This window comes from Acomys minous, assembly GCF_964271855.1.
Source record: "Acomys minous genome assembly, chromosome: 4".
NCBI lineage: Eukaryota > Metazoa > Chordata > Mammalia > Rodentia > Muridae > Acomys > Acomys minous.
In genome coordinates, this window is record NC_140486.1 from 96376286 (window position 1) to 96401937 (window position 25652).

Sequence of the window (25652 nt, forward strand, 5' to 3'; positions counted from 1 at the left end):
TGCCATCACGAGCAGACACAGTCTCACAGCAAGCTTCCGGATCCGCTAGCTCTCACAGCCTTTCTGTGCCTCTTCTGAAGCATTCCCTAAATGGCTCATCATTTAAGAGCCTTGCTGCTCTTCCAGAGGACCTGAGTTTCATAGGTGCTTCTCACTCACGTGTAATTCTGCTTCAGGGTCTAATACTGTCTTCTGGACTCCACAGGCACTTGCATTCATGTACACTCACACACACACACACACACACACACACACACACACACACACACACTACAAATGTAAGAACTAGTCACTTGTGGTTGAGATGCAAATAACTAACCAACAAATCCCAGAGACAAAACAGAGTCAGTCATCCTCTCTCTCTCTTTCTCCCCTCAATCTCTCTCCCATCCTCCTTTATTCATCTCACTCTGTAATCCAGGCTGGTCTGGAACTCATAGTGATTCTCCTGCCTCAGCCTCCTGACTGCTAAGATTAGAGGACACCTGCCACCATGCCCAGCCCAGCCCAACCCTCTCTTCGGGAAGGATACAGAGTGGGTGCATGCCACACTGTCCTCGCACTCACCGCCTTCTTTGGCAGCCTGCCTTAGTGAGAGGGAAGGCTGAGCCACACACATGTGGCAACTAGATTTCATCTCCACAGAAATGTACTTTCTACCAAAGAGTGATGACCTCACTTCCCGGCCGCTGCCTGTGACAAGGGGTCAATGTTCTTGATGTAAACCTACAGTTTTCAAAGCAGTGTGAGAAGGTTTGCAGGGAATTGCAACCTCACAGCGGGTCCCTTAGAAAGAGCAAAGCTTCCTGGAAGCTGCTCCCTCCAGAGAAGCAGAAACAGTGGCCACTGACAGTTCCACAAACTTCTAGCTGTACATGAAGGAAAGGAACTATTCAAGCTCCACTTGGCATTCAAGGAACACTTAGGAGGAAAACTGCACAAGCCAAACAACACATGTACGCATTTTCCAAGGCCCCTCCCTGGTGTCTCTCACAGTGCCTCAGGTAATTTTTGTCATTCTGTTTGGTTATGTTTGCTGTTTAAACTTTATGTGTGGTCGTACAGTAGATGGAGCCTTAACAACTGGAGAGACCTCAGTGAAACCACCCTAGTGAACATAACACATGGCCTTTGCATGATGGCAAAATTCTGTACAAAACCTTCATTTGCAGAATTGTTATGATATTTTTTGAAGCAGGATGAGTCTGCCACTTGGAATCCTACATGGATATGAGCCAGTGTCATTTCTCTTTACACTCAGAAACATGTGCATTTGCAATGGAAAAGGATGTCTATATGGAAGATGTCATGGTCTGGTTTTAGGACATTGTATAGGGTGCTGGAGATGTGGTATGCAATGGATGTACTTGTAATTTTCTCCATGTGGTCGTCTTTTCAACTAAGACAAACTCTGAAAGAAAACACCCTCTCTTCTGAGTACTGTCTAGTTCACAGTTAGGCAGAGTTGGGTCTTCTCTGCTTGCTGGTATGTCCCTGGTGGCAAGGCCAGCTTGGGAACAACCAGAGGACATAAAATAAGTAATTTCCTAGTGGGTGTAACAAGTAACTTGGCTAAAATGTGAAGGTTTTTCTAAAGCTATTTCATAGTAATGAAACCTATTATAAGCCAAGACCTACGTGAAATGGGAAACTCCTGGTTATCTAGTTGGCCCACAGCAATAATCAGCAACCCTTCCCACTGCCATAAGAAGTCAGGTTGGGGCTGCTTACTTTCTGAGCATTAGGTGGGAAGAATGGCACTAAAAACAATGTTCTTTCCAAACACTTCTAGGGCTGAGTGCTTGCTTCCCTGTCTCCTGCACTATTTGGGAGTAAGTCCATCCAATCATAGTTCATTCCTATGTTTTCCAGCTTCTGGAATGTAAAGCCCCTGGCTAGAGAAAAGCCGGGAATGCATTGATGGGACCTGAAGGACCAAAATTACCTAGTATTAAAAATGACATTATTCAGGGACAATTGTTCTGCTCAGTGGAGCCCCGTCTCTTCAGCTCTCTACATGGCAAGTCAGTCGGTCTCTAAATGGTCAGTTGTGCTGACCAACAGCTGCCCTGGCCACTGATGACACACTGGAGCCACAGTACTGATCACTTAGAGCCCAGAGGCCCTTTGAAGTTGGTATTTTGCGTTTTCTCTGAGCACATGAGTAATTCTAAACTTGTAGAAACCTGAAGAACAATCTAGTCCCCCTAAACTCAGAAGAAGATTCTGAAGCCTTAGTCATCTTCAATCTATCCTGTAATCATCTAATGTATTTTTATTTACCAGTATTAAGGATCAAACTTAAGGCTTTATCCATGCCAGGCAAGCATTCTACCACTGGGCTACAACCTCCATTTACTGTATTTTTATTTACCACAGTACAAAATCCCAGCAGCGGTCTCCACCACTAATATCTTTTAGTTGCAATTTCATCCTTAGTCAAAAAAAAAAGAAAGAGAGAAAGAAAGAAAGAATCCCACAGAGAACTATTTAAACTATTTATTTCTCTCAACAATGCTTTCTTGTCTTCCTTTGTGCATGGAGGAGGCAGTCATGTAAACACCAGGGTTTTGTGCTCTGGAATACCGTACTTCCCCTTGTGCTCTTCGAATAGTGTCCTCAGCTCCTCCAAGTAGGTCTGATGCAGCTCCTCAATCTGCTCTGGGGTCGGGTGCAGAGTCTGCTGAACAGGGATGGGGCGGCCAACTGCGAAGGGCAGAGCACACATATCATCTTCGAGGAACAAGCACCCCTCCACCACACTCAGCCTGTGTCTCCAGTGGGCAGCTGAGGGCTGGGCTGCCAATCTTCATTCCGCCAGCCTGCTGGCTCCAGTCCTCTCCTCAGCTCACTGGCTGCCTCCCTCAGTCACACCATCCCACTTGACAACAAATACAGAATCTCCCTTCTCAGCACACACTGGGCTGTCATTCTCCTGGGGGTTGACTTTTGAGTCATACTCGCTGCTGTGCAGACTGCAGCTGTGAGCAGAGTAGGCGTTCCTGTGTGCCACGTCACCCTCATCTCCCCTGGGCATAGCTGACAGCCAGGGCACAGCGTTCTTAGTGTGATTCACTGTGAAATGCGCAGGCCACCTGGCATCCCTCAGGTCTGTGGGTGTTTGTTAGTTTGTCTTTTTGAGACAGGGTTTCTCTGTGTACCCCTGGCTGTCTTGGACTCAAATCGAAGACCAAGCTGGTCTTATACTCACAGTGATGCTCCTGCCTCTGCCTCTCCAAGGGCTGGGAATGAAGGCATGCTCCATCATGCCTGGCTACTCTATTCTGAATTTAAATATGTAATATATATCTTTTGATATACAGTATATAGATAGACATACATGTCTATCAATATCTTTTGAAACAATAGAAAGTGTCACATATCATTACAGTGGAGCCTCTGTGCAAGAGAAAGTCATATAATCACAAAACTGAAAGCGACCACAGCTCATTATGAAAACAGTTACATAAGCTGAACAACATTATTCACTGCAATCCAAGGCGACTAAATTTTTAGAAGAAATAACAAATAGTGTGCCACACACGATGTCTAAAATGTCCTGGAAACATGGAAAAACGAAGTGTGATTCTATCTGTGAAACAAATATTTTTAGGTGCAGCAGTGTTTTTAGTGTGCAGGAAAAACTGGGAAAGATGAACATTTCCCTCCAGAGACAGAGTCAGAGATGGAAAAAGGTTAATTTAATTTGAATCATATGAATGAATGTTCCACAAGGAAAAAGGCATTTATTTCACCTATACACTCACAAAATGCCAATTGGTAGTAAATTTGGTTTCTTTTGTATATATTTTTAAAAGATGTTTATATACTAAGTAATCTCAGAATTTTAGAGTTCAAAACCACAAGTCTCTGCGGCCTGTGTACATTCCACCCCCTGCTGGCCTGATGATGCTACTGCTCCAGGTTGGTTAACTTCAAACCTTGCTGCAAACTGTTCTGAAGTCATTAGCTTGGGCATGAGGCCCATGGGCATGGCTGTAAGAGGAAGCTGGAATACACAAAGGCAGGGGCCTGCTTTGTCTTCTGCCAAGCTCCATGCAAGGATGAGCTCGCGCCAGTAACAGAGGTGAATATGTAAGAAAAACTGAGCAACTGAGAAGGAGTAGAGTGGCAGCAAGTGATAAAGAGCACCAACAAGGAAGCTGAGGGTCATAGAGAAAGGAGCATCACACCCAGAGCCTGAATTGCTCAGGGGTTCACCAGATGGAGCCTGCACACCCTCATGGACAGGGTTCCTTGACCTTTTGGAGGTCAAATGCATGCATAGCAGACATTAAGTCCTCAGATACACAGCGAAACAACTGGAGGATATAAACCAGGTGTGCTGCTGTGTGCGCGTAGTTGCAGCACTCAGGAGGCTTAGGCAGGAGGACCAGGAGTTCCAGGCCAACTCCGGCTCCATAGTAAGCAGACTGGATGGATCTTAGCTCTCTCTCCACCCTAATTTTTCCTGGGTGTGGGATGAGAGAGTATAACTTGACGTTCTCAAAGCTGCCTCTCAGTTCGGAACTTTGAGGAAGGAAACTGAGAAACTCTACCCAATGGACCAGTGAACTTGTAGTGTCACAGAAAAAGCTGTAGTTTCCAGTGAGACTACTTCAGTGAGGGTGGCCAACGTGAGGGTGCAGGATGCAATGGGGACTGATGAGAGGCATTGCTATCTAAGGTGAAAGTCACTACGCTGCCCCCAGCTTAATGTCACAGGAATTGTGACCTCTCCCCTAGGGCATCTTCTTTCCAAGCAATGAGTGACACCATGGCTAAGCTCAATCATATTCCCTTCCTATAAAGTTTCATTCCATTTCAGTGGTTCTTCCAGGAGCCCCAATATGCCCTTGTCTTGTGAATTAATCACAAGATCCCCCCTTGTTAGATGCCCACAGCCCACTTGCCTTTCACTGGGAACACTGGGGACAAGTCTGTGGGGGTTCCTTTCACCTCCTGTTTGTTGAACTTGAACTGAGCCTTTATTGGAAACATTAATACTTATGGGTGTCTATCAGATGTCACTAAATCAAATGCTGAACAGCCTAGGAAGGTTACCACAACAGCCTCTCCTTCACAGATAAGGCAGGCTAATATCAAAGCTAGCCTGGGCTAAAGAGTGAAACCTTGTCTCAGAAAAATGGAGGGAAAAAACCCCTACCTTGTGTGTTGTAGTTTTCATTACGTCGTGGCTGATGTGCTTCAATGCTGCAGCTTCAATCTGAGCCCCTGTTGGAATGTTGCTGCTCCCTGTGGCCTTGCACAGCAGGCTTGTTTATCCCCATGTGCTGTGCTAAATTTACCAGGATTAGAGAACTGGAAAAGCACAGCAGTGTGCCAAGGACTCCAAGGATCCCTATCTTGATTTAAAACCATTCTACTACTGTGCTGTGTGCACCTCGGAGAGAGGACAAGGAGTTTTGTGACCAGGGAGGACAGCAGCCCAAGGGCTGGATGCTCATTTCCTCCCCTCAGGCAAGAAGAGTATTTATCTTTCAAATAAAAGCATCTTTATTCTGCTTGTCTGCAGGAAGAGTCCATAGACCTTATAACTCTCCATTTTTTGTTTTGTTTTTGCTTTTAGACACAGTTTTTCTGTGTAGTCAAACTGATCTTGAACTCACTTAAGTAGCCCAGGCTGGCCTCAAACTCTCTCAACCTGTCAAGCACCAGGATTGCAAACTTGTACCACTACACCACCCAAGACTCTCCTAGGGTCACGTAGCACACTCCCTTCTTAAACTGTACCATTGGAGAAAGAAGAGGTGAGCATTTGTGGCCAGGTGGGACTGTGGAGATACTTGGGAGCTAAAGGGACCCTGAGTCCAGATCCAGTCAGACAGAAGTTCAAAGGATGGCAGTTGTGTGTGCATGCATGCATGCATGACTCCGGTGCATGGCCGTGCAGACATGAACCTTCAAGGAGCAGTGAGCATGGCTTACTAAGCACTAAAGTGTTGTACTATGCAGTGCAGGGTGCCATGGTGGCACAGGATTATTTTGAGCTAAAGGCACCTAAAACACTGCAGATGGTGCTTCTGCGATATGGAGAAGGGCACTATGAACTTCTCTATTCCTCCTAAGAGAAGGAACTAAAACTCCCATGTAAACGGTGCCTCCTTATACCAGGGAGAAAGAAACATTCTTTTCAGCAGACAGGGGAAGTAGCCAAGAGAAATCCTTGCAGACTGTGTTACAATAACCTCTCCCTGTCTATAGTCTCTGCCTACATTTTAGCTTCTTTTCCTCCACTGCCTGTCTTTGGACAAGCCAACATGTAAACATGTCTCCCGAGCACTTCTGTGACTCCTCATGATTTTATTCTTTCCTTTAACACCTCCTGTCCGATAAGAAAACTTCATTTGTGTTTGCTTCCTGGCCTCCTATTTCAGAAGTCCCTTAGCCTGTGCTTTCCCCTCAAGTATGTGATGTCGATTTAAGACACAGTGGACTTTTTTTGCCCTTATGTGGGTTGGAATCAGTTTCATTAAAATAAGACACATTTCCTTACCTTTTTACTTAGAGAGAGTCCAAGCTTTGTATCCCCTCAGCCACATTCAACCATTCCTATGTGCTTTGCATGCACATGCACACATATGGACATCAACATATAGGGATTATTATCTTTAAAAGAGTTTTTTGACACAAGGTCTCATGTAACTGGGGCTGGCCTTGAACTCATTATGTAGCAAGGAATGGCCATGAACCCTGGCTCCTCTTGCTTCTAACTTTCAGGTACTGGGTTACAGGTATTCATCTACCCTACCTGTTTTATGTGAGGTGACAGTTGGGGGATTGAATCTTGGCTTTGTGCTGCCTGGACAAGCATTCCACCAACCAAGCTACCTGCCTGGTCTGATCATTTGTCTGTTTGGTTTTGAGACAGGATCTAGTATGCAGCCCTGGCTAGCATTTAACCTGACATAGTCTTCCTGTTTCTGCCTCCTAAATTATGGCATGCAGGACATGTGCCACCATGCCAGGCAATGCCACTTATTTCTCTCTTCTCTCTTCTCTCTCTTTCTCTTAAGAATTTATTTATTTATATTTATTTATTATTATGTATACGGTGCTCGGCCTGCACGTACCCCTACAGGCCAGAAGAGGGCACCGGACCACATCATGTTGTGATGCCACCATGTTGTGAGCCACCATGTGGTTGCTGGCAATTGAACTCAGGACCTTAGGAAGAGCAGCCAGTGCTCTTAACCTCTGAGCCATCTTTCCAGCCCCACTATGTATCTCTAAAAACATCTGGAAGTAGGGCTTGGAGAGCACCAGTTCAGCCATGTGCCTCGACCCTAACTATTTCATTTTCTAAGAATGAGGCAAAGTGTCTGACACATCACCACACTCACACCCACAGAGCCTTACCATCCTGGGACATTTTGTACAAGATCCACACTGAACTCTCAAGGGCTTCCTTAGCCATGCTGGCATTGGCTTACCCAACTGATGACAGCTGTGAGTCTCTGAGTGCCTCCTCCTGTCTGTCTTTCCAGAAACTGAGAGGTTTTTGTTTTCTTTATTTGCTTGCTGGTTTGCTTTTAATGAGACATTTGTCTATTTCCTCACAAGTTGACTTGGGTTAACATTTTACCAAGAATCCCTGCTCAAGGAAAGCTTAATACACTCAGCACTCTCAGCAATCTGGTCAGGGAGTTTTGTGTCCTGTACATCTGCAGCATGCTCTCAGCACTGGTACATACAGCTTTGCATATCGTGAGCCATGGAAAAGCCCAAGGGAAGATATGACAGCTACTCCTACCTTCTTTCTTAGAATTGGAAAATCTAAGGCTGGGAAAAAAGAAAACCCTTCTAGTCACTCAGAGGCAGACCTTAAACCTTACCACTTCCCTCAGCTCACTGCCTGATATATGATGAGGATTCTTAATGTCATTATTAATCTGTACATCTGAGGCCATGTTAGCCACAAGCCTTGATGACACACACACCAAGAACCAATTCCTCCTCCTTCTCTCCCTCCTTATTTCCTTCTTCCTGCTTTCTCTCCCTCTTTCTTTACCTTCCTTCCTACAATACTGGAAACAGAATTTGTCTCTTGCATGTTTGGCAAGTACTCCTACATTAAGCTACCTAGAGCCTAACTATGTAGCTTTTGTCCAGGCTGGCCTTGAACTTGATCCACAGCCCTGGTCAGCTTTAAACTTGTGACCTTCTTGTCTCAGCTGCCTAGTAATTGGGATTAGAGGTCTATGCTTGGTCTGGTTCACACTGGTTTGGCTTTTGGATCTTGCCTCCCCCTCTGTTGTCCTAAGTATGACAGCTGGGTATAGACATAATGTTATTGTATAATTCAAATGCTGATTTCTGTATCCCCACCCCCGGTATCTGATAGCAAGCCTTGTTCTGAGAAGGTCCTGTATCAATGTTGTATAAATGCTGCTCCCCAATTGTCCTCTTGTATGCAGATAAAGAGGTTGATAGCCAATCACTGAGCAGGGGACAGAATACAACTGGACTTCCTGCAAGCCAGGGGAGGAGGAGCCAGAAGAGGAAGTGGGGGAGTCAGCCACAGCACAGGTGCAGGAGAGATGCAGGAGATTCAGCTGGAGCAAAGAAAGAATGAAAAAGCAAATAACTTAAGGATTTGGGCAAAGCTGGAGTCAGGATAGCAAAGAGGGTCAAGAACAGACTAAACCTGCTAAATATTGTGCTGCAAGATTTATAAAGAAATATAAAAGTGTCTCAGTTATTTGTGTGATGGATGGGTTAAGAGAGAAACTAAGAGATACAAACAGTTTGATAAAAATAACCATTAATAGCTTGGTGTCTATGAAATCCACACTATTGTGCTGGCTCAGAGGTTAAGAGCGCTGTCTATTGTTCCAGAGTTCCTGAATTCAATTCCCAGCAACAACATGATGCTTCATAACTCTTGATAATGACACTTGGGGCCCTCTTCCAGTGGGTAGGCACACATGAAGGCAGAGCATTGTATAAGTTATAAATAAATGAATCTCAAAAAATATTAAAAAAAAGAAATCCATATTATTATCTTCATTAAATCCTTTTGATAATAACAGGCTGCTGGAGACACTACTGACTAAGGACACTGGAAGTCAGCAGAGGGGTGAGCCAGTGGACTGTCCCCTCACTCTGAGTTTTCTAAAGAGGCACAATGCACCCTATGGATGACAATACAACTTGACAGCTGGCTCACATTTAGGGACTTCATTTGTCCCTGGCTCTGTCAGGTTAGGCAGAATTTAACAGAATCACACACCAAGCCACCGTGCTTACAAAACAGACAAACAAAAACACACAAAAGCTTAATGCAATGAGGTAATAATTAAAATCCTTTAACTCAACAGAATGCCCTTTATTTTCAGTACTTACAAATTTTTGTGACCATATGCACTACATGCAATTAAACTGTTTCCTTGAATCATAACTTGTAATTTATGCTATACTTCTCTCCCATAGCTGAACGGAAATGATGAGATAATATGATGCCAAAGAAATGCCCCAGTTGTTCCTGGAAGTGCAATTGTAGCTCAGTGCTCCCTGTAATAACTAACCAACAGGCTGCTACACCCCATCTGAGTTAAATATGGCAGCTAAAAATAGCTTCCTGTGACTACATTTGAACTGCAAAGCTCGTGTAAACTGATGGCAGAAAGCGCTGTGTGTCCATGTGCACCTGGCACCTGTGGAATCCTAGCATTAGGGGTTCCAGTGGAAGTAGAAGGATTCGAAGATCAAGATGCCCTGGCTACAAAGTGACTTCCAGGCTAGCCTGGGCTACAGGAGACTCTGTTATGAAAGAGAAAGCAGAGGATGGGAGGAAGAGGAGAAAAAGGATTGAAGGAAATGCTAGTGAAACAGATCTTTAAAAAGTCACTATATTCAGACCTTAGTTGTCAGGCTATTGTGGTAAAGATAGTATTTCTATTTTATATAAAGTCAAAGCAGTGGTGTCTGCACTGTCTCATTTTCAACTTCCTAGTCTCTTCCAAGCCTCAGAAGGGAATTATTTCACTCCTGCTACTTGTTTCTTGTTTACTTTTTGAGACAGAGCCTTGTGTGTTGCTCAGGCTGCCCTTGACCCCGGGTTCCCCCTGCCTCCGTATCCCAAGCAGGCAAAACCTCAGGCCCCTTTCCTTTTCTACTTCTCCCCATATCTAGAGATTCAAACACACACCTTTTATAACTAAAAGACTTTGCACCTGAGCACACATAAGCATGATTACTCGCACAAAGGAGGCGTTTCATAAAAAGCTGATGCTGGGGGTGTGGGTGTGGCTGTGAAGACATATGTATGTGTGTATATGTATTATCAAGTGTTTAACTCTGAGGCTGTTTGTCTGTCAGTCAACCACTCTGCTACAGGCAAGTGCAGAGAAACAGGCCCAGGAAGGAGCACTGGAGACTTCCTGTCTTACAAGAGATTCTGGTTTAACAGTGGTGGGTTGCAGGGTAATCAAATGCCACTCCAAGGTGAACAGACATCGTTCAAGGTGTGAGTACTGTGGTTGAAGTTCAGCTAAAGTCTAAGACAATGGTTCTCAACCTCCATTAGGGGTTGAATGACCCTTTTGCTGGGGTTGCCTAAGGCCATCAGAAAACACAGATATTTGCATTACAACTTACACTAGTAACAAAATTACAGTTATGAAGAGGCAACTAAAATAATTTATGGTTGGGGGTCACAACAACATGAGGAACTACATTGAAGGGTCACAGCATCAGGAAGGTTGAGAACCAGTGGTCTAAGACATTATGAAGTCCAAACTCAAGGCTATGTCTTTTGAATGTTAGTATCTTGTCATTAATAGTAAATGGAGTAAGATCATTTTATGTATTTCAGGTACATACCAACAGTGTAGATCGGTTTCCGATATGGCATTAGGCCCAAGCTGTACTGGAAAATCCCTCTGCCATACATTAATGGTGTGGTGAAGCCTGTTAAATTCAGCACTATGTCTTGCACAGTTCGAAGCCATGAACCTTTAGGGTTGTTAATCTGTTTGTATAGATCATTTTCACCAAAAGAAAACACTGGGACCAAACAGGCACTGCGAATAACAAAGAGGAAGGACACAGTTTACAAATAAATGAAAAAATGTTTGGTTGTTTTTGTAAGTACATGCACAGATGTATCTGAAGTTTCTCCCTCTCTCTCTCTCTCTCTCTCTCTCTCTCTCTCTCTCTCTCTCTCTCTGTGTCTCTCTCTCTTACACACACACACACATACACACACACACACACACACACACACACACGTAAACACACGTGTATGCATAGAGGCTAAGAGAAAGTTTCCCTCTCTTACATCTGGTGCTATGTGTGTTTGCAGGGTGCCAGGCCTGCTGTCTGGGTGCTGGCATCCAAACTCCAGTCCTCATAATTGCACAGTCTAATGGTTGAGGATATAAGAATAATGTATTTTCATCCAGATTTTTGAAGAAAAACTCCCAAACTCTGAATGCTGCAGTGACAGTGCGTCTTCATTGTCAACTCCACTGGGGCTGGAAGCTCCTAGGAGACACACCTCTGGGTGTCCATGAACGTGTTTTGAGAGAAGTTTTGAATGAGGAGTGGAAGATGATCTCTGAGTATAGGTCCTCATTCTCCATGGGCAGGGGTCTTAGATTTAATAAAGAGGAGGGAAGATGAAGATGAGCTGAGTCCCATCACTCATCACTCTCTGCCTGGAGACAGTGGGTACAACATAACCAGTGTTTCCAGCTCCCCAAATGCCTTCCCTACCAAGATGAGCTGTATCCCCTGAAACAGGGAGCCCACATAAACCTGCCTCCCTCAAACTGGTTTACTCAGGCATTTGTAGCCATGGGGAAAAGTAGCAAACACAGCCCTCCCAGTGCTATCGCCTATACTACATATGAAACCCTGAAGCTGCTTCATGGACTTCAAAACACTTCACGCTGTACTTGAAACCCTTAGGAAGTGGTTCAGCAATCTAGCCATAGCCAGGTTTTTATTCTATAGAGAGTCAGGTTTAGGTAAGACATCCACCCCACCCCACCCTGACTGCTTGCTTCTGTCCACTTTGTTGCATATGTAACAATTTGTGTCTGCCTTTTGTTTTGTTTTGTTTTTTGTTTTTTAAATTACTGTATGCTGAGACATCAAACTGCATTCGTTGAAAGCTCATACTCCATTCCCATTGACTTGGATAATGTTCTTTAAGGACTAGAAAAGTTAATATCATTCTTTGTGTTCACATAATGTCTTGTCCTTTTAAAATACACTCATCCTAAACAAATAGCCACTTAATCAGACAAGGTAGGGTGGCTCACACCTGTAGTCCCAGGGCATGGCAGGCTCACTAGTAGGGTTACCATAAGTTTGAGGCCAGCCTGACTACATATCAAGACCCCCCATCTCCAACAAAACTGAAAAAAAAAAGTCCACTTACCCATGGGCCAAGGCAAGCTTAATAAATCCTCTGTGCTTGTGGATATACAGGGTACAATTTCCTGGGTGGGCATTCAGTACCTCCTTTCTGCCCCCAAGGACAATGACTGAAATATTACCACCTCCATCCTTGCTCAACACATAAGACAAGCTCTTCTGAGAGACTGAAAGTAGCCCTTTGTGAGTCAAACGGAAGAATTATTTTTTAAAATAATGTTCTACAGCAGCAGTGATGGTTTTATTATGATTCCTACTATTAGAGATCTGAGACTCTGAATGTTTCTCTCTCCTCTCTTTTTCTCTACAGAGTCATTCTATGTAGGCTTGCTGGCCCTCAGCTCACTAGGCTAAGCTTGCAGCAAACTCATGGTAAGCATTCTAACTCAGCCTCCAACATACTGGGGGTTACAGGTCACATGTGGCTTTGAATGGTCTACCCCCTTGAAAGAAAAGGCAGACACTGATGGATGAGAGAACCTGACCATTCGTGGATGGCTTTGAACTTTCCCTGAGTTTAAGACATGTCGTTTAGTTCTGAGTAACCTGAGTGGGAAATAAGACATTGCTTTTTTGGCAGAGACAGCCCCCTGGATCTTGACACATGATCCTTCTAGCTCTCTTCTGGCCAATCCTCATGCCTTCCTACGTCTAGCTTGCCCTGATATTTTGCAGAGTCCCTTCACTATTTCTATTGTCCTCTAATCTCATCTATGCCCATGACCTCAACTACCATTTGTGTGTGCTGAGTTCTATCAAACTCATCTCCTGGAATATATTCCTTGGCTTGCTGGGCAATGTCACCAATGGCCAAATGGAAATCTCCAAATCCAGTGCATCAAATGATTCCTCAGAGCAGATCCTGTTCCAACATTAATGATCAGGATGAACGATCCCACCACCCATCCAGTCATCCAGTTAGAAATATCATTCTGCTGTGCCAGTTCCCTTCTGCCGGCCACCAGCTGACTGGTGACTCATCTCACACAGCTGCTGCCTACCTGAAGAAGAGGAATCCATCCTGAAATCTTGTTACTCTATCAGACATTGCTCTCTCCTAGATTCCTGCCATCAGAGCTCTGTGCCAGGCCAGGCCTCATCTGGTCTCCCTGATCACTGCCATAGGCTTGTCCCATCGGCCTAGTGTTCACACCACCCATCTAGCCTATCTCTGTGCTGCTGTGTGAATGAGCTTTCTATCAGGTAGTGAATGAACAGATAGCACTTTTGTTCAGGGCCCCTCACAAGTTCCCTGTGGCTTTACCCACAGAGCAAAATCTAAGATCCTCTGCAGGATGCAAGAGGCTGCTGTGACTAGAACCCTGCTACCTGCTCCAGCATAGTAGGCACGCAGATAGTACATAAGCCTCAAAACACATACTGTTCTGGCTGACACTTGGTGGCTGCAGACTGTCCAAAATGGGCCAAGAGGAATGAGTTGTAGTTAGGGTTTAAGAGAATCTGTAGCCACAGAAATTTCCTGTGTTGGGGGGTGGATCAGAGGAAGAAGTCTTGGACCACAAAATTTCCTCAGAAGCCAGAACTGGGAAGTGCTGCTGAGGCCTCATATACAGTTAAGTCAGTTAAGTCATCATTGGCCAAACATTTAGGTTTTCTTATTTAGCATTGAAGACATGAAGGCTGCATCAAAAGGAGCTATTTTACAATATTATGAACCAATAATGGCCAGTGTTCTGGTACACATGTAGGCAGGTGGATCTATGTAAGTTTGAGGCCAGCCTGATCTATGTAGTGTCAGGGCAGCCATGGCTACCAAGAGATCCAATCTCAGAAGCTCCAATACACAAACAAACAAACCAATGATGGCACATAACACACAGATAAAATCTCAGCGTCAACTCCAGTTAACAGCAATGGTTGTGATCATTGACTGTGATTAAAAAAGACTCGGAGACTGACAGTGTCTGACATGGCCATGGAGAGGGGTGAATCTTGTCTCACCCACACCTGCTCTCAAGAACTCCAATTTATTAGTGATTATACTTTGATTCAGCAAAAAGTTAAATCTATTTCTGTGACTCTTTTTTTTTTAATTTCTGTGACTCTTTTGGAAATTAAAATTTTATCTTTAATTTTTTCCTTTCTTAACACTCTAACTCAATGTCTACAAAATAAAGATAAACAGGATTATTTTCTTTGGTAGCTTGGGGTGTTAGTGTGTCCAGTAGAGGTAAAATGATAGATCACAAGGAAGTGGAGGAGCTTAGAGCACTCTCCAGTGTGCCCTACAGCACCCATTAGACTGAGTTTGGCTTTTGAGGCCACAAACTGGTGCAGACCTGGCAAAGCCAGCATGGATCCAGCCAGCTTTGAATTGTAAATGATTTCCAAGCAATACATAACAACAGAGGCGACTATATGGGAAGCCTGACAATGTGGAAGCTAATAGAAAATCTGCCCCTAAGGTCCATACTAAGCAATACTGAAGTTATACTTTTTGGAAAAGGCTACTGACTCATTTTTCTCTATCCTCAGGACCTGCAAAGGTGATGATAACCACACTACATAACTGTGACAGGCATACAATACTTTGTCAGCTACAGAAGTGCCTGGTCAAACAGTCGATCAAGCTGGAAAACAAACGAATCTCTGCAGTGGAAATGAAGGCTATAGGCAGGAGCATAGCCCTCTGTATATGTGGATATAGGCCCCTTAAGAGAGCGCCTCAGGCTGAATCTGTTCTCAGAATTAGCAATTAAAGAGCACTCCATTGCTTGATAGGCACAGCAGCAAGCACCCACAATCTCAGAATTGGAGAGGTGGAAGCAGCACCATCAGGAATTCAGAGCCAGAAGGACAGCCTTGGTTATGGAGTGAGGCTCTGTATAGTCCTGGCTGTCCTGAAGCTCCATCTGCAGAGCAGACTGAGGAGGAGTTACTTTTATTTCTTCCTTCTCTTCCCTTCCCTGCCCCCTTCTTTTCTTCCCATGTAGATCTGGGGGCAGAGCTAAGCCTCCTTCATGCTGGATAAATGCTGTACCACTGACAACATCTCCAACTCTTGCAGTTATACACAATCTAGGATGGCAGAGCTAGAAAGCACACTGAGCACTTCATGTCACTATCACTATTGGGAGGCACAATGGAGGATTTCTCCAACATAAAAGTATTCAAAGTGTGTTGGGGCATGGTCTGGTGCTTTGTATTTGATTGCTAATTATTTTCCCCACTGAGGTCCACTTGCTGTCTTTAAGGGGCAGACTCATGTGCCCCCACATGATGTTTTTAATTCTTGTCTCCCAAGTTATCCCTGACTGGCTGAATAAATGCCTACACACCTGGACAGGACAGAGTGAGCAGGTATGGCCAAAGGGCTGCCAGGGAGAGATGGATCTTGGGATGAGAGCTGGATCAGGGATGGAAGAGGAGAAAGGAACAGATTTGCCATTGAATAGGAAGGAGCCACAGAGGCCAGGAAGAAGAACTCTGAAGTTCTGCATGGAAAGAAGTGGTCCAGATGAACAACATAAGCGAATATTTTGGGATTATGATTGGAAAATAGCCCAGTCAGAAAGGATTAAAGCAGAAGGCATGGGATAGAGGCTGGGAGATAATGGGAGGTAGTCTAGGGGGCTATTTATCTGCCCAGCCCCAAGTAATATAAGGCTTATTATAAAATAGAACAGGTGTCTGTGTCCATTTATTGATTGGTAGCAAGACAGATATTATAATTACAGGTACTTAATTTTAAGATTCATTAGTTTTTTTGTATAGATATTACAAAAGAATGTGCCTCTCCAAAGTATGATTTATAATTTCTTAGCTCCAGGACTGTTTTCCCAAATTTGAGCATATTAAGTGCACTCACTGATATATTCTACCACTGGATAGTGTTTATTGGAAAATCCCGATGTTGCTATCACAATAGTCAATACTTGGGATGGAAGAACAACAGAAAGCATGGTCCCAAGGTCCATGCACTGAGGATCCAGGAGTGAGTGTGTGAGGAAAATCCACAGAGCACAGGAAATCTAAATTCAAGTGGCTGCTGTATGTGCTGCCACCACACCAGAGCACTGAAGGGACAGTGGCTGCGACTCTGAGCCCAGCAGGGACACAGTGGATGTGTCACTGAGCCTTGTAGGAACACTGTGGCCGCATCACTTACCAGAAGTCATCAGGTATTCTCGGAAGAATGGAAGCCTTAACAAGATTGAGACCATGTGGAGATACACTGTAAAGCCAGGAAATAGCTTCTTGAAATCTGAATAATTTGTACAGAAATTTCCAAAAGCTCCAGTCGCGAATATTCCATGAGGGTGAAACCCAAATATGTAATTGTGACTTGGATCCAAATCCTGGGTTTTGATGAGCTACAGCACGTTCACATTGAGATAAGGAAATGACATGACTCCATTAATGACAAGTGGAAGGGTTCCCTGTTCCTTAAGCCAGCGGGCAATGAGAAGAGGATTCATCTTAGTTCCCTGGATTAGAGATGTTTCGACATTTCTAAACTATCCTCTAAGTTCGGGTCCCTCCACACACTGTCTTTCAGACTTTGTCAGTGACGCAAAGTTAATCTCCAGTGAACAGCAGTGGGGATGTGGGGCCTCATGATGGGGGCTCGATCATGAGGGTAGAGGGATTAGAGACAAACACCCTTACTGCGGGTGTGGGTGGATGCTTTCTAAATGGACAATGGCCCCTCTCATTCTCTCTAGCCTTCCCTATCTGCCATGAGATCATCAGTTAGGGTGATAACTGTTTAACATTAGAACCTTGGTATTGGACACCCACCCCCACCCTCAGGTTTCATAACTGTGAGGAATAAAATTTTCTTTAACTAGATCTGATGCTCTAGTATTCATTGTAAAAGCACAAAATGGACTAGACACACTCTGTCTGGAATGGAAAAAGGTAGAGATACCCATGATGAAAACACACGCCACTGTCTTCCCAACTCAGGACTTCAGGAGACAGTTCTACTCACGTGAATTGGAAAATAGTCCTTAAAGTACTTCCACACGGTCCAGCTTCGGACCCAGTTAGATCTCCTGCCTCCTCGCTCTGGGGTTTCCCAGTCATAGAAAAGCCAGGCCAGATATGGGATGTAAAGGAACCAGTAGTTGTATAGTATCAGCATCACTAGGATCCCAAGGCCTATCTCCCCTGTGAGGAAGGAAAAGCTGGGTGGAACCGTTGCATCGGCATCTGCTCCCTGTATTTCATAACCACTGGCTATGGCAAGTAGAAGAGTCACTGCTGTAGGAAATCTTAGCTTCCTACATTGACTGTACAAGTGCAAGGAGAGGGCAAGTGCTATCCCAGCTTCCATTTTCAAGAACTCCATTGTCAGAAGCAGAAACAGCATTGTATTCGTTACTTTTCCATGGCTGTGGCAAAACATCATGATCAAGTCAACTTATAAGAGACCATGTTTAATTTAGAGCTTATTGTTTCAGAAGATTAGAGAGAGGTCGTGAGTGGGAGCAAAGGCATGAAGGCAGGAACACCTCTGCAAGCAGGAGGCAGAGAAGGCATACAGGAAATAGTACTTTGCTTTTAGAGCCTCAAAACTTGCCAGCAGTGATCCACTTCCTCCTACAAGGCCACACCTCTTACTGCTCCCAAACAGTTCCACTCCCAAGGATATAGCATTTAAACAAATGAGCCTATGACTGTCATTCTCTTTCAAACCACCACAAGCAAAATGGGGCATTTCAGGTTCTAGTGGCTATGAGTTCTTGTGATGTTTATGGAGAGTCATTTGTCATTTTTAATAAGTAAAAAAACCCAATTGTTTGATTTTACCAATGAAGCCATGGGAGCCAGGCACAAGGGTGAAAACCTGCTAGCTCAGAGAGGCAGAGAAACCACCCAGCTGGCTTTCCTACTCTATTGATACTGCAGAAGGAAAAAGCTCTTTCTCCTTCTCCATGATGTCTCAAATACCCTCAACTCAATGTCCCTCCCTCCTGTTTCCTTATGTTCAATCCCTGCTTTGTGGTTACTTGCTCTGCTTCTTGACCTGTGATTGACTTTATTTAGCTCTTGGTTTAAAGGTATGTGCTATTGCTGAGCCTCACCACAAGTATTTGCTTGCAGTAAAAAAAACAAACAAACAAACAACCAACCAAAAAAACGCTCTAGGATCAAAGGCTGTCACAACCTCGTGGTTCACAATGTAATCATATATGTTGCAACAATCATTCTAATTTTTTATGTACTTAATAATATTGCTTTAAAACACAGGTGGGAGAGGAAAAAAACTTGACCTGAAAACTGATAGCAAAAAAATGATACCTTTACAATAAGTCATTATGTTTAATGCATAGTTTTTTTTTTTTGAGACATGGTCTTTAGAATCTTCTTTGAGAGTAATAGAAAGTGGTCTTGGAATGTCATTCTTTACAGATATTTTGTAATAGAGGATCCCTTGGTATTTTAGCCTAGGCTTAGATAGCACACCTATTAGTTTGGGCTGAGAGTACGTAAAGTTTTTTCTTTGTTAGAGAACACTAAGCTGAAACTACGTTCCCGTGGAAATCATGTAAACACAGTGGCTTTAGCCCTGGACAATTCAACATTAACCTTTCCTGAATATTATTGAAGAAATGATAGTCAGGTCATGTTGACCATTGCTTGGACATTGGTTGCTTTTTGCTGTATGCTTTCTTGTAGGTCACACAGAACTATTTGTATTTCATTGTTTGACTGTTCTATTGATTGTAAATGATCAGAAAAATCATAATGCAATCTGTAATGAAAAAAAAATTGAACTTCACTTAAATAAAGTACTGAGGTTGGCCCAAGGGATAACAGCAAGAAAATAACAAAGACAGAAAAGTAAAGTTCTCCTGGGCTATAAAACTTTTCCGTTTGTATGGCATATGCCTGGGCTAGTATTTTTTCTCTCTGTTCCTCAAGCTCTCCTCAACAACTAATTCCTAGCTAGTTGTTAACCAATGGTTGGTTTCCCTTAACCAGTTGTTCACTGCCTGCACAATTATCCCTACTGCAGATCCACCAAGTTTTTCTCCTCTCTCCTCTTCACTGGTTCCCAGAGTTGGTCTGCAGGGATCTATTATAGCTTAGAAGCCAGGTGTGGTGGGGCATAACTGGAGACGAGGTAAGAGGATTGAATTACAGGCAAACCCAGGCCACATAGTGAACCTGTGTTTTGAACAGAATAATAAGAATTGCATCAGCTGGGTGGTGGCAGTGCACGCCTTGACCCCCAGCACTCGGGAGGTGGAGGCAGGCGAATTTCTGTGAGTCTGAGGCCAGCCTGGTCCACAGAGCAAGAGTTCCAGGCCAACCAAGGCTACACAGTGAAACCCTGCGTCAAACCCTCCACCATCAAAAAGTATATCAATAAGAGAGGGCAGATCAAAAACTTAAAGCCTGGTAGGTTATGAATGTTCACTAGTGCAAGTCCCTTTAAGGAGTCATGCGTCAGCCTTCCCTTTTGCAATGAGGTGCCCTCCAGACCCCAAACTCTTGTCTACTTCTTTTCAATGTCATTTTAAAAAGTCCTGAAGCAAGGCTACATCAAGCTATCCCAGTGACACCCACGGGGTCTATCCCTGAGACAGCACAGTGCTTCTTCTGTGTGATCCGATGGGTAGTGATCCCCCACAGTGCTGGTCTGAAGCCACTGGCAGTGCTGGTCAGTTGCTACGCTTTTACTAACGTATACATATTTGGAGACCGGCTTTGGCCTTTAGCATAGCATACTTGTAGCCATTTTGTTTCTTTAAGTCTCCATTTTGTATGTAAGGTGAAACTAAGTTTAGGTTCCATGTTCTACCTGCCTGAGAGCTTGGATAGCCTTTTACTTACAAATCCATACTTGTCAAATGTTCTGCTTGATTAATTATTTTGTTCAACTTACTAATTTGCATACCTATTTAATGATCTATTTCCAGCTAAGCGAAAGCACCATACCCTGCTATGCTCCTTTCTCCTGGAACGGTGGGGAACTGGAAAGTCCCCCAGGCCTATATTCTAGCCAATCAGCTTAAAAGGCTGTCTATGCACCTAGATATGCCGTGCTTGGAACAAAATCGATTCTTCTTGAGTTTATCTTGTCAAATGCTGTAATGCTGCCCTCCCCTTATTTCCCACCTGGTTACCTGGTTGTTACCTGCTTATGGTTTTTCTTACAAAAACCTGCCTTAGAATCAGGCTGAAGTCACAGTTAGGGTCCCGAGGAGTCCTTTCTGTGACCCTGACTGCAATCAGCCATGTCTTGGGGTGTGTTTTCACTCAATAAACCATCAGTGTCTTAACGAGATTGGTGCTTGACTGGTTTGGGTGACAATTCTTGTACTACAACAATATCTATGCTAAAACTTCAAATGGAAATCAGACACAGTAAGTGAAAGAAACTACTGCAGAAAGGTAGTGAGTCCAGAAAACTACTGGTTCCAGGTAGGTGACATTTTGGACAAAGCTAAATGATGACGTGATTAGAAGGCTGTGGTTCTCAGAATCAGGGAAGAGCAATGGATGAACATTTAGAGCACACGGGAGTGTGAGGGCCATGAAGTGAAATCTGCTACATATCTGCTACACGCAGACTTAAACCTTGTAACTTCAGTGACATCGCACATCCAACATCCCTCCTCCAGGAGGGGAGCATGCATGTCTTTCTGGCCTAAATAAGAAGCCACTTTATGTCCTCCTTTCTAGTAAGTTCCTCCACCAACAGCTGATCAGAAGAGTAGATTTAAGTGTGTAGCTCCTGATGTCCTTGATGGTCAGCCATGCAATAAAGCCCTGTTTTTTGTTGTGGTTGCAAAATCCTTGTGCCACAGTATTGGCAGAACTTGAGCATCTCCTCTTTTTTTTTTTTTTTTTTTCTCCATTTGTGGTTTCTTTGTGTTGTTGCCTTGGCAATTTTTGCTGTGGCTTGAATAAAAATGGCCCCCAAAGGCCTATAGGGAGTTGGACTATAGAAGGTATGGCCTCGTTAGAGTAGGTGGGGCCTTGCTAGAGGAGGTGTGGCTTTGTTGGAATTGTGTCACTATAGGCTAGGCTTTGAATCTCAGGTGCTTAAGCCACACCGAGGGTGGCAGACTTTTTCTGCTGCCTGCCAATCCAGATGTAGACCTCTCAGTACCATGTCTGCCTGCCTGCCATGCTTCCCACCATGACAATAATGGACTTTAAGCCGGTCCCCAATTAAATGTTTGCCTTTGTAAGTGCTGTTGTGGCCATGGTGTCTCTTCACAGCAATAGAAATCCTAACTACGGCAGTAATTATCAGGTGTCTTGGTGCTGAGGATATGTGCAATTGGGCAATGCAGATGGGCACCCAGTTTTAGCCACAGCACCTGAAGAGTGATTTCTGACCCATAGGCACCTAGACTTCAGAGTCAATCAAGACTGGCAGATAGAGATCCCCCCAGGTCACTAGGCAGTGCCCAGGAAAACAAGAACAATTTATGATGCTCTGTGACTTTTTCTATGTGTACGTGTGGGTGGTGGTAGTAAACAAACATCTATTCACCCAAGGTAGGGTACCATCCATAGACCAAAGGAAAAAGTCCCACGCTAGTTCAGCTTCGCGGACCAATGGTTTACTATAGTTATTGACAGCAATGTGGGTGACGGGTTATTCACAGGTGTACCGTTGGGGAAATAGTTACATGATATATGGCTTATAAGAAACAATGACTACTAATTATCAGTTACCATTGATTGCTTGAGATGTGTATAAACATCCATTTCACCTAGCTCAATTAAATAACGTTAGTCTTGTTTTGTTTTGTTTTGTTTTTCCCAGACTGGGCTTTGCTGTTTTAGCCCTGGCTATCCTTCAACCCACTCCATAGACCAGGCTGGCCTCAAACTTGCAGAGATTGGCCTGCCTCTGCTTTCTGAGTGCTGGGAATAAATACATATGCCAACACTGCACAGCTAATAATATTACATTAAAAAAAAAAACCAACCAAGATGGATGGAAGGAGGGAGGGAAGGAAAAAGATATAAAACAGCACAAGAGAAATAAAGTTGGCAAGGTTATTAGACAGGAGTGAGAAAGGATCCAAAGCACGGACTGGTGAATGCCTTCTCTAATCTGGCTGACCCGGGAACCTGTCTGTGAGCTGGGGTAACGTGGGGACTGTGTCTGGGGGGAGAGGGCAGCACAGGCAGGGCTCTTACCCAGTAGGAGGAAGGATAGGACCCACTGCAGCACAGCAGCGGTTTGCAGGCGCCTCTCCAGCGGAATATTGAGAGGTGCGAACTCGATCTTCATGGTCTCACAGCAAGCACTGTCCCTTCCACAGGGTCTGCTGTTTCAGCACTGACCAGGAGGCAGAAGTTCTGGTGGGCAGGAAAGAATCCAATTTCCCCTGGAGCAGGAGGCAAGGGAGGGTGCTTAAGGCTGAGGCAGGGTGTCACTGTTACTGTGCAGAGCTAGGCAGATCACTGGGCACTTCTGGAGAGCTCAGCTTGCCTCTTGCTCAATTGCAGGGCCTGGGTCTCCGCCCCTGTTTGACCATTTTTAATCTGATAGGTTCTGCTGGCTATATTGGCTGCACAGCAAGCCCCAGAATTCTCCACATCACCTCCCCAGCCTGATTTCTTACCTGGATTCTGGGCACCAGGCTCTGATCTTCATGCTTGCAAGCATCTGAACAGTAGAACTCTCTCTCTCCAGCCCTTCACCTGAGTTTTAAGCAACTAATTTAATTAAGTGAAGGTCTACAGGGCAAAGGGAACTGTATGTGCAAAGGTCTTCCTAAGGAAAGGGAAGGGTGCCAGTTGTGACAGGTTGGTAAAACTGTTTTTTGTTTTCTTTTGCTTTTCTAGTTGAAGAGTTACTTTCTTCTCTCTTAGATTTCTTTCTGAGCCGTCCTCGAGGCTCCATGGGGACACTGTGATTCCACACTACGTCACACACTGTGAAGCTCTCTCGCCAACAACACTTTACAAGTATCCTATGCACTCCAGTTTGCAGCTAAGAAAATAAGGAAATCGGGGCTCAAAGTAGAGGCTAGCTGGGCTACACCTGACCCTGTCTCAAAATTAAAACAACCTATACACACACACACACACACACACACACACACACACACACAGGGAGAGAGAGAGAGACAGAGAGAGAGACAGAAAGAGAGAGAGACAGAGACAGAGAGAGAGAGACAGAGATAGACAGAGAGAAAAGAGAGAGAGAGACAGAGAGAGAGACAAAGACAGAGTCAGAGATCTATATAGTGAAAATAAAATCGAGTCTTTGTTTGTTTTTTCAAAACAAGGTTTTTCTGTATAGCCTTTGCTGTCCTAGACTCACTTTGTAGACCAGGCTGGCCTCGAACTCACAGGGATCCACATGCTTCTGCCTCCTGAGTAAAACAAGTCTTAAAAAGAAACAGAAAGCCAAAAACAAACCACAAAATTCCCAAGTCTTTAAAAGCAATTACAAAACCAACTCCCAAAACTGATACCAACACAGAAAACACACATTTATTAGTTGTTAAACTCTTACCACCAGAGAGATATTTGAAAAGTCACAGAAGCACATGCAATGTAGGAAATACAAAAGTTTATCACTCCTGCCAGATGGTGGCGGTGCACTCCTTTAATCCTAGCATTCAGGAGGCAGAGACAGGCTGATCACTGTGAGTTCGAGGCCATCCTGGGCTACAAAGTGACTCCAGGACAGCCAAGGCTAACACAGAGAGACCCTGTCTCAAAAAACCAAAGAAAAGAAAAAGCTTATCACTCCTAAAGAAAGGATTTGAACAGCAGTCCTTTTGCATTGGGACTACAGGAATAAACCACCACTCCTGGCTCCATGCCCTACCTCTTTACACATACTTTGTAGCATAAGGACCCGAGCTATAACCTGATGCCCACAAAAAAAGTAGGGTGTGAAGGCATGCCTGCTATGCCAACACAGACAGGAGCTGGCTAGGGGCTGGCTGGACAGTTTAATCAAATTGGAATGTTCCAAGTTTATTGAGAGAATCTATCTCAAAAAAGAAAAAGAAAAAAAAGGCGGAGAATGAGAAAAACATCTGATATCAACACACACACACACACACACACACACACACACACACACACACACACTACAAATGTAAGAACTAGTCACTTGTGGTTGAGATGCAAATAACTAACCAACAAATCCCAGAGACAAAACAGAGTCAGTCATCCTCTCTCTCTCTCTCTTTCTCCCCTCAAACTCTTTCCCATCCTCCTTTATTCATCTCACTTTGTAATCCAGGCTGGTCTGGAACTCACAGTGATTCTCCTGCCTCAGCCTCCTGACTGCTAAGATTAGAGGACACCTGCCACCATGCCCAGCCCAACCCAACCTTCTCTTCGGGAAGAATACAGAGTGGGTGCATGCCACACTGTCCTCGCACTCACCGCCTTCTTTGGCAGCCTGCCTTAGTGAGAGGGAAGGCTGAGCCATACACATGTGGCAACTAGATTTCGTCTCCACAGAAATGTACTTTCTACTAAAGAGTGATGACTTCACTTCCCGGCCGCTGCCTGTGACAAGGGGTCAATGCCCTTGATGTAAACCTACAGTTTTCAAAGCAGTGTGAGAAGGTTTGCAGGGAATTGCAACCTCACAGCGGGTCCCTTGGAAAGAGCAAAGCTGCCTGGAAGCTGCTCCCTCCAGAGAAGCAGAAACAGTGGCCACTGGCAGTTCCACAAACTTCGAGCTGTACATGAAGGAAAGGAACAACTCAAGCTCCACTTGGCATTCAAGGAACACTTAGGAGGAAAACTGCACAAGCCAAACAACACATGTACGCATTTCCCCAGGTATACTCCCCGGTGTCTCTCACAGGGCCTGAGGTCGTTTTTTGTCTTTCTGCTTGGTTTTCCTTTGCTGCTTTAAACTCTATATGTGACTGTACAGTAGATGGAGCCTTAACAGCTGGAGAGACCTCTGAGAAACCGCACTAGTGAACGTTACACATGGCCTTTGCATGATGGCAAAATTCCTTACAAAACCTTCATTCGCCACCTGTAGGACTATGTGGAATTTATGGCTGGGCTCTGAGTATCTGAGAACCACTGGCTAGGCTTAATTAAATCTTCAGGAGACCCTAAGATGTTAGGGGGGAAGCCTACCTTCTTCCCTAAGGAGTGAACATAACATTTCCCAAATGCCAAGTGTCAAGCCATTTATATAGACCTTTTTAAAGGTCATAACTTGTATAAATTTGCAAGAAGGTGTTTTTCTCAAGTTGTGAACCCTGCTTTGACATACCTGGGCTTCAACTGCCTAAATGGCTAATCCAGCTGGTGATGGG

The 25652-nt window shown here is 44.3% G+C and overlaps 2 protein-coding genes across 2 annotated transcripts in view; both read right to left on the minus strand.

Annotated features, from left to right (window-relative positions):
* Positions 1 to 2490: 2490 nt before the first annotated feature.
* On the minus strand, positions 2491 to 22637 carry LOC311595891 (2-acylglycerol O-acyltransferase 1-like). The gene is made up of 6 exons (XM_084778971.1): positions 22540 to 22637; positions 17360 to 17538; positions 16535 to 16739; positions 12410 to 12584; positions 10846 to 11045; positions 2491 to 2706 (listed from the first exon to the last, which is right to left on the minus strand). Exons 1-6 carry the CDS (start codon positions 22631 to 22633, stop codon positions 2552 to 2554), a joined length of 1008 nt encoding a protein of 335 aa, XP_084635097.1. The 5' UTR covers positions 22634 to 22637; the 3' UTR covers positions 2491 to 2551.
* A 4-nt stretch (positions 22638 to 22641) lies between these two features.
* The window catches only part of LOC311595888 (2-acylglycerol O-acyltransferase 1-like), a 33949-nt gene continuing 30938 nt past the window's right edge, over positions 22642 to 25652 (minus strand). The window contains exon 8 of the mRNA XM_084778968.1: positions 22642 to 22730. Coding sequence (XP_084635094.1) covers positions 22676 to 22730 — 55 coding nt within the window. The 3' untranslated portion in view covers positions 22642 to 22675. The remainder of the gene's footprint in view (positions 22731 to 25652) is intronic.

Coding starts and splice junctions, on each gene's coding strand:
- LOC311595891 (XM_084778971.1), bottom strand. CDS start 22,633: ATGAAGATCGAGTTCGCACCTCTCAATATTCCGCTGGAGAGGCGCCTG. Junction 16,740..17,359: donor AGGACTATTTTCCAATTCAC/GTGAGTAGAACT, acceptor AACGTGCTGTAG/CTCATCAAAACCCAGGATTT. Junction 11,046..12,409: donor AAGCTTGCCTTGGCCCATGG/GTAAGTGGACTT, acceptor TGTTATTCGCAG/TGCCTGTTTGGTCCCAGTGT.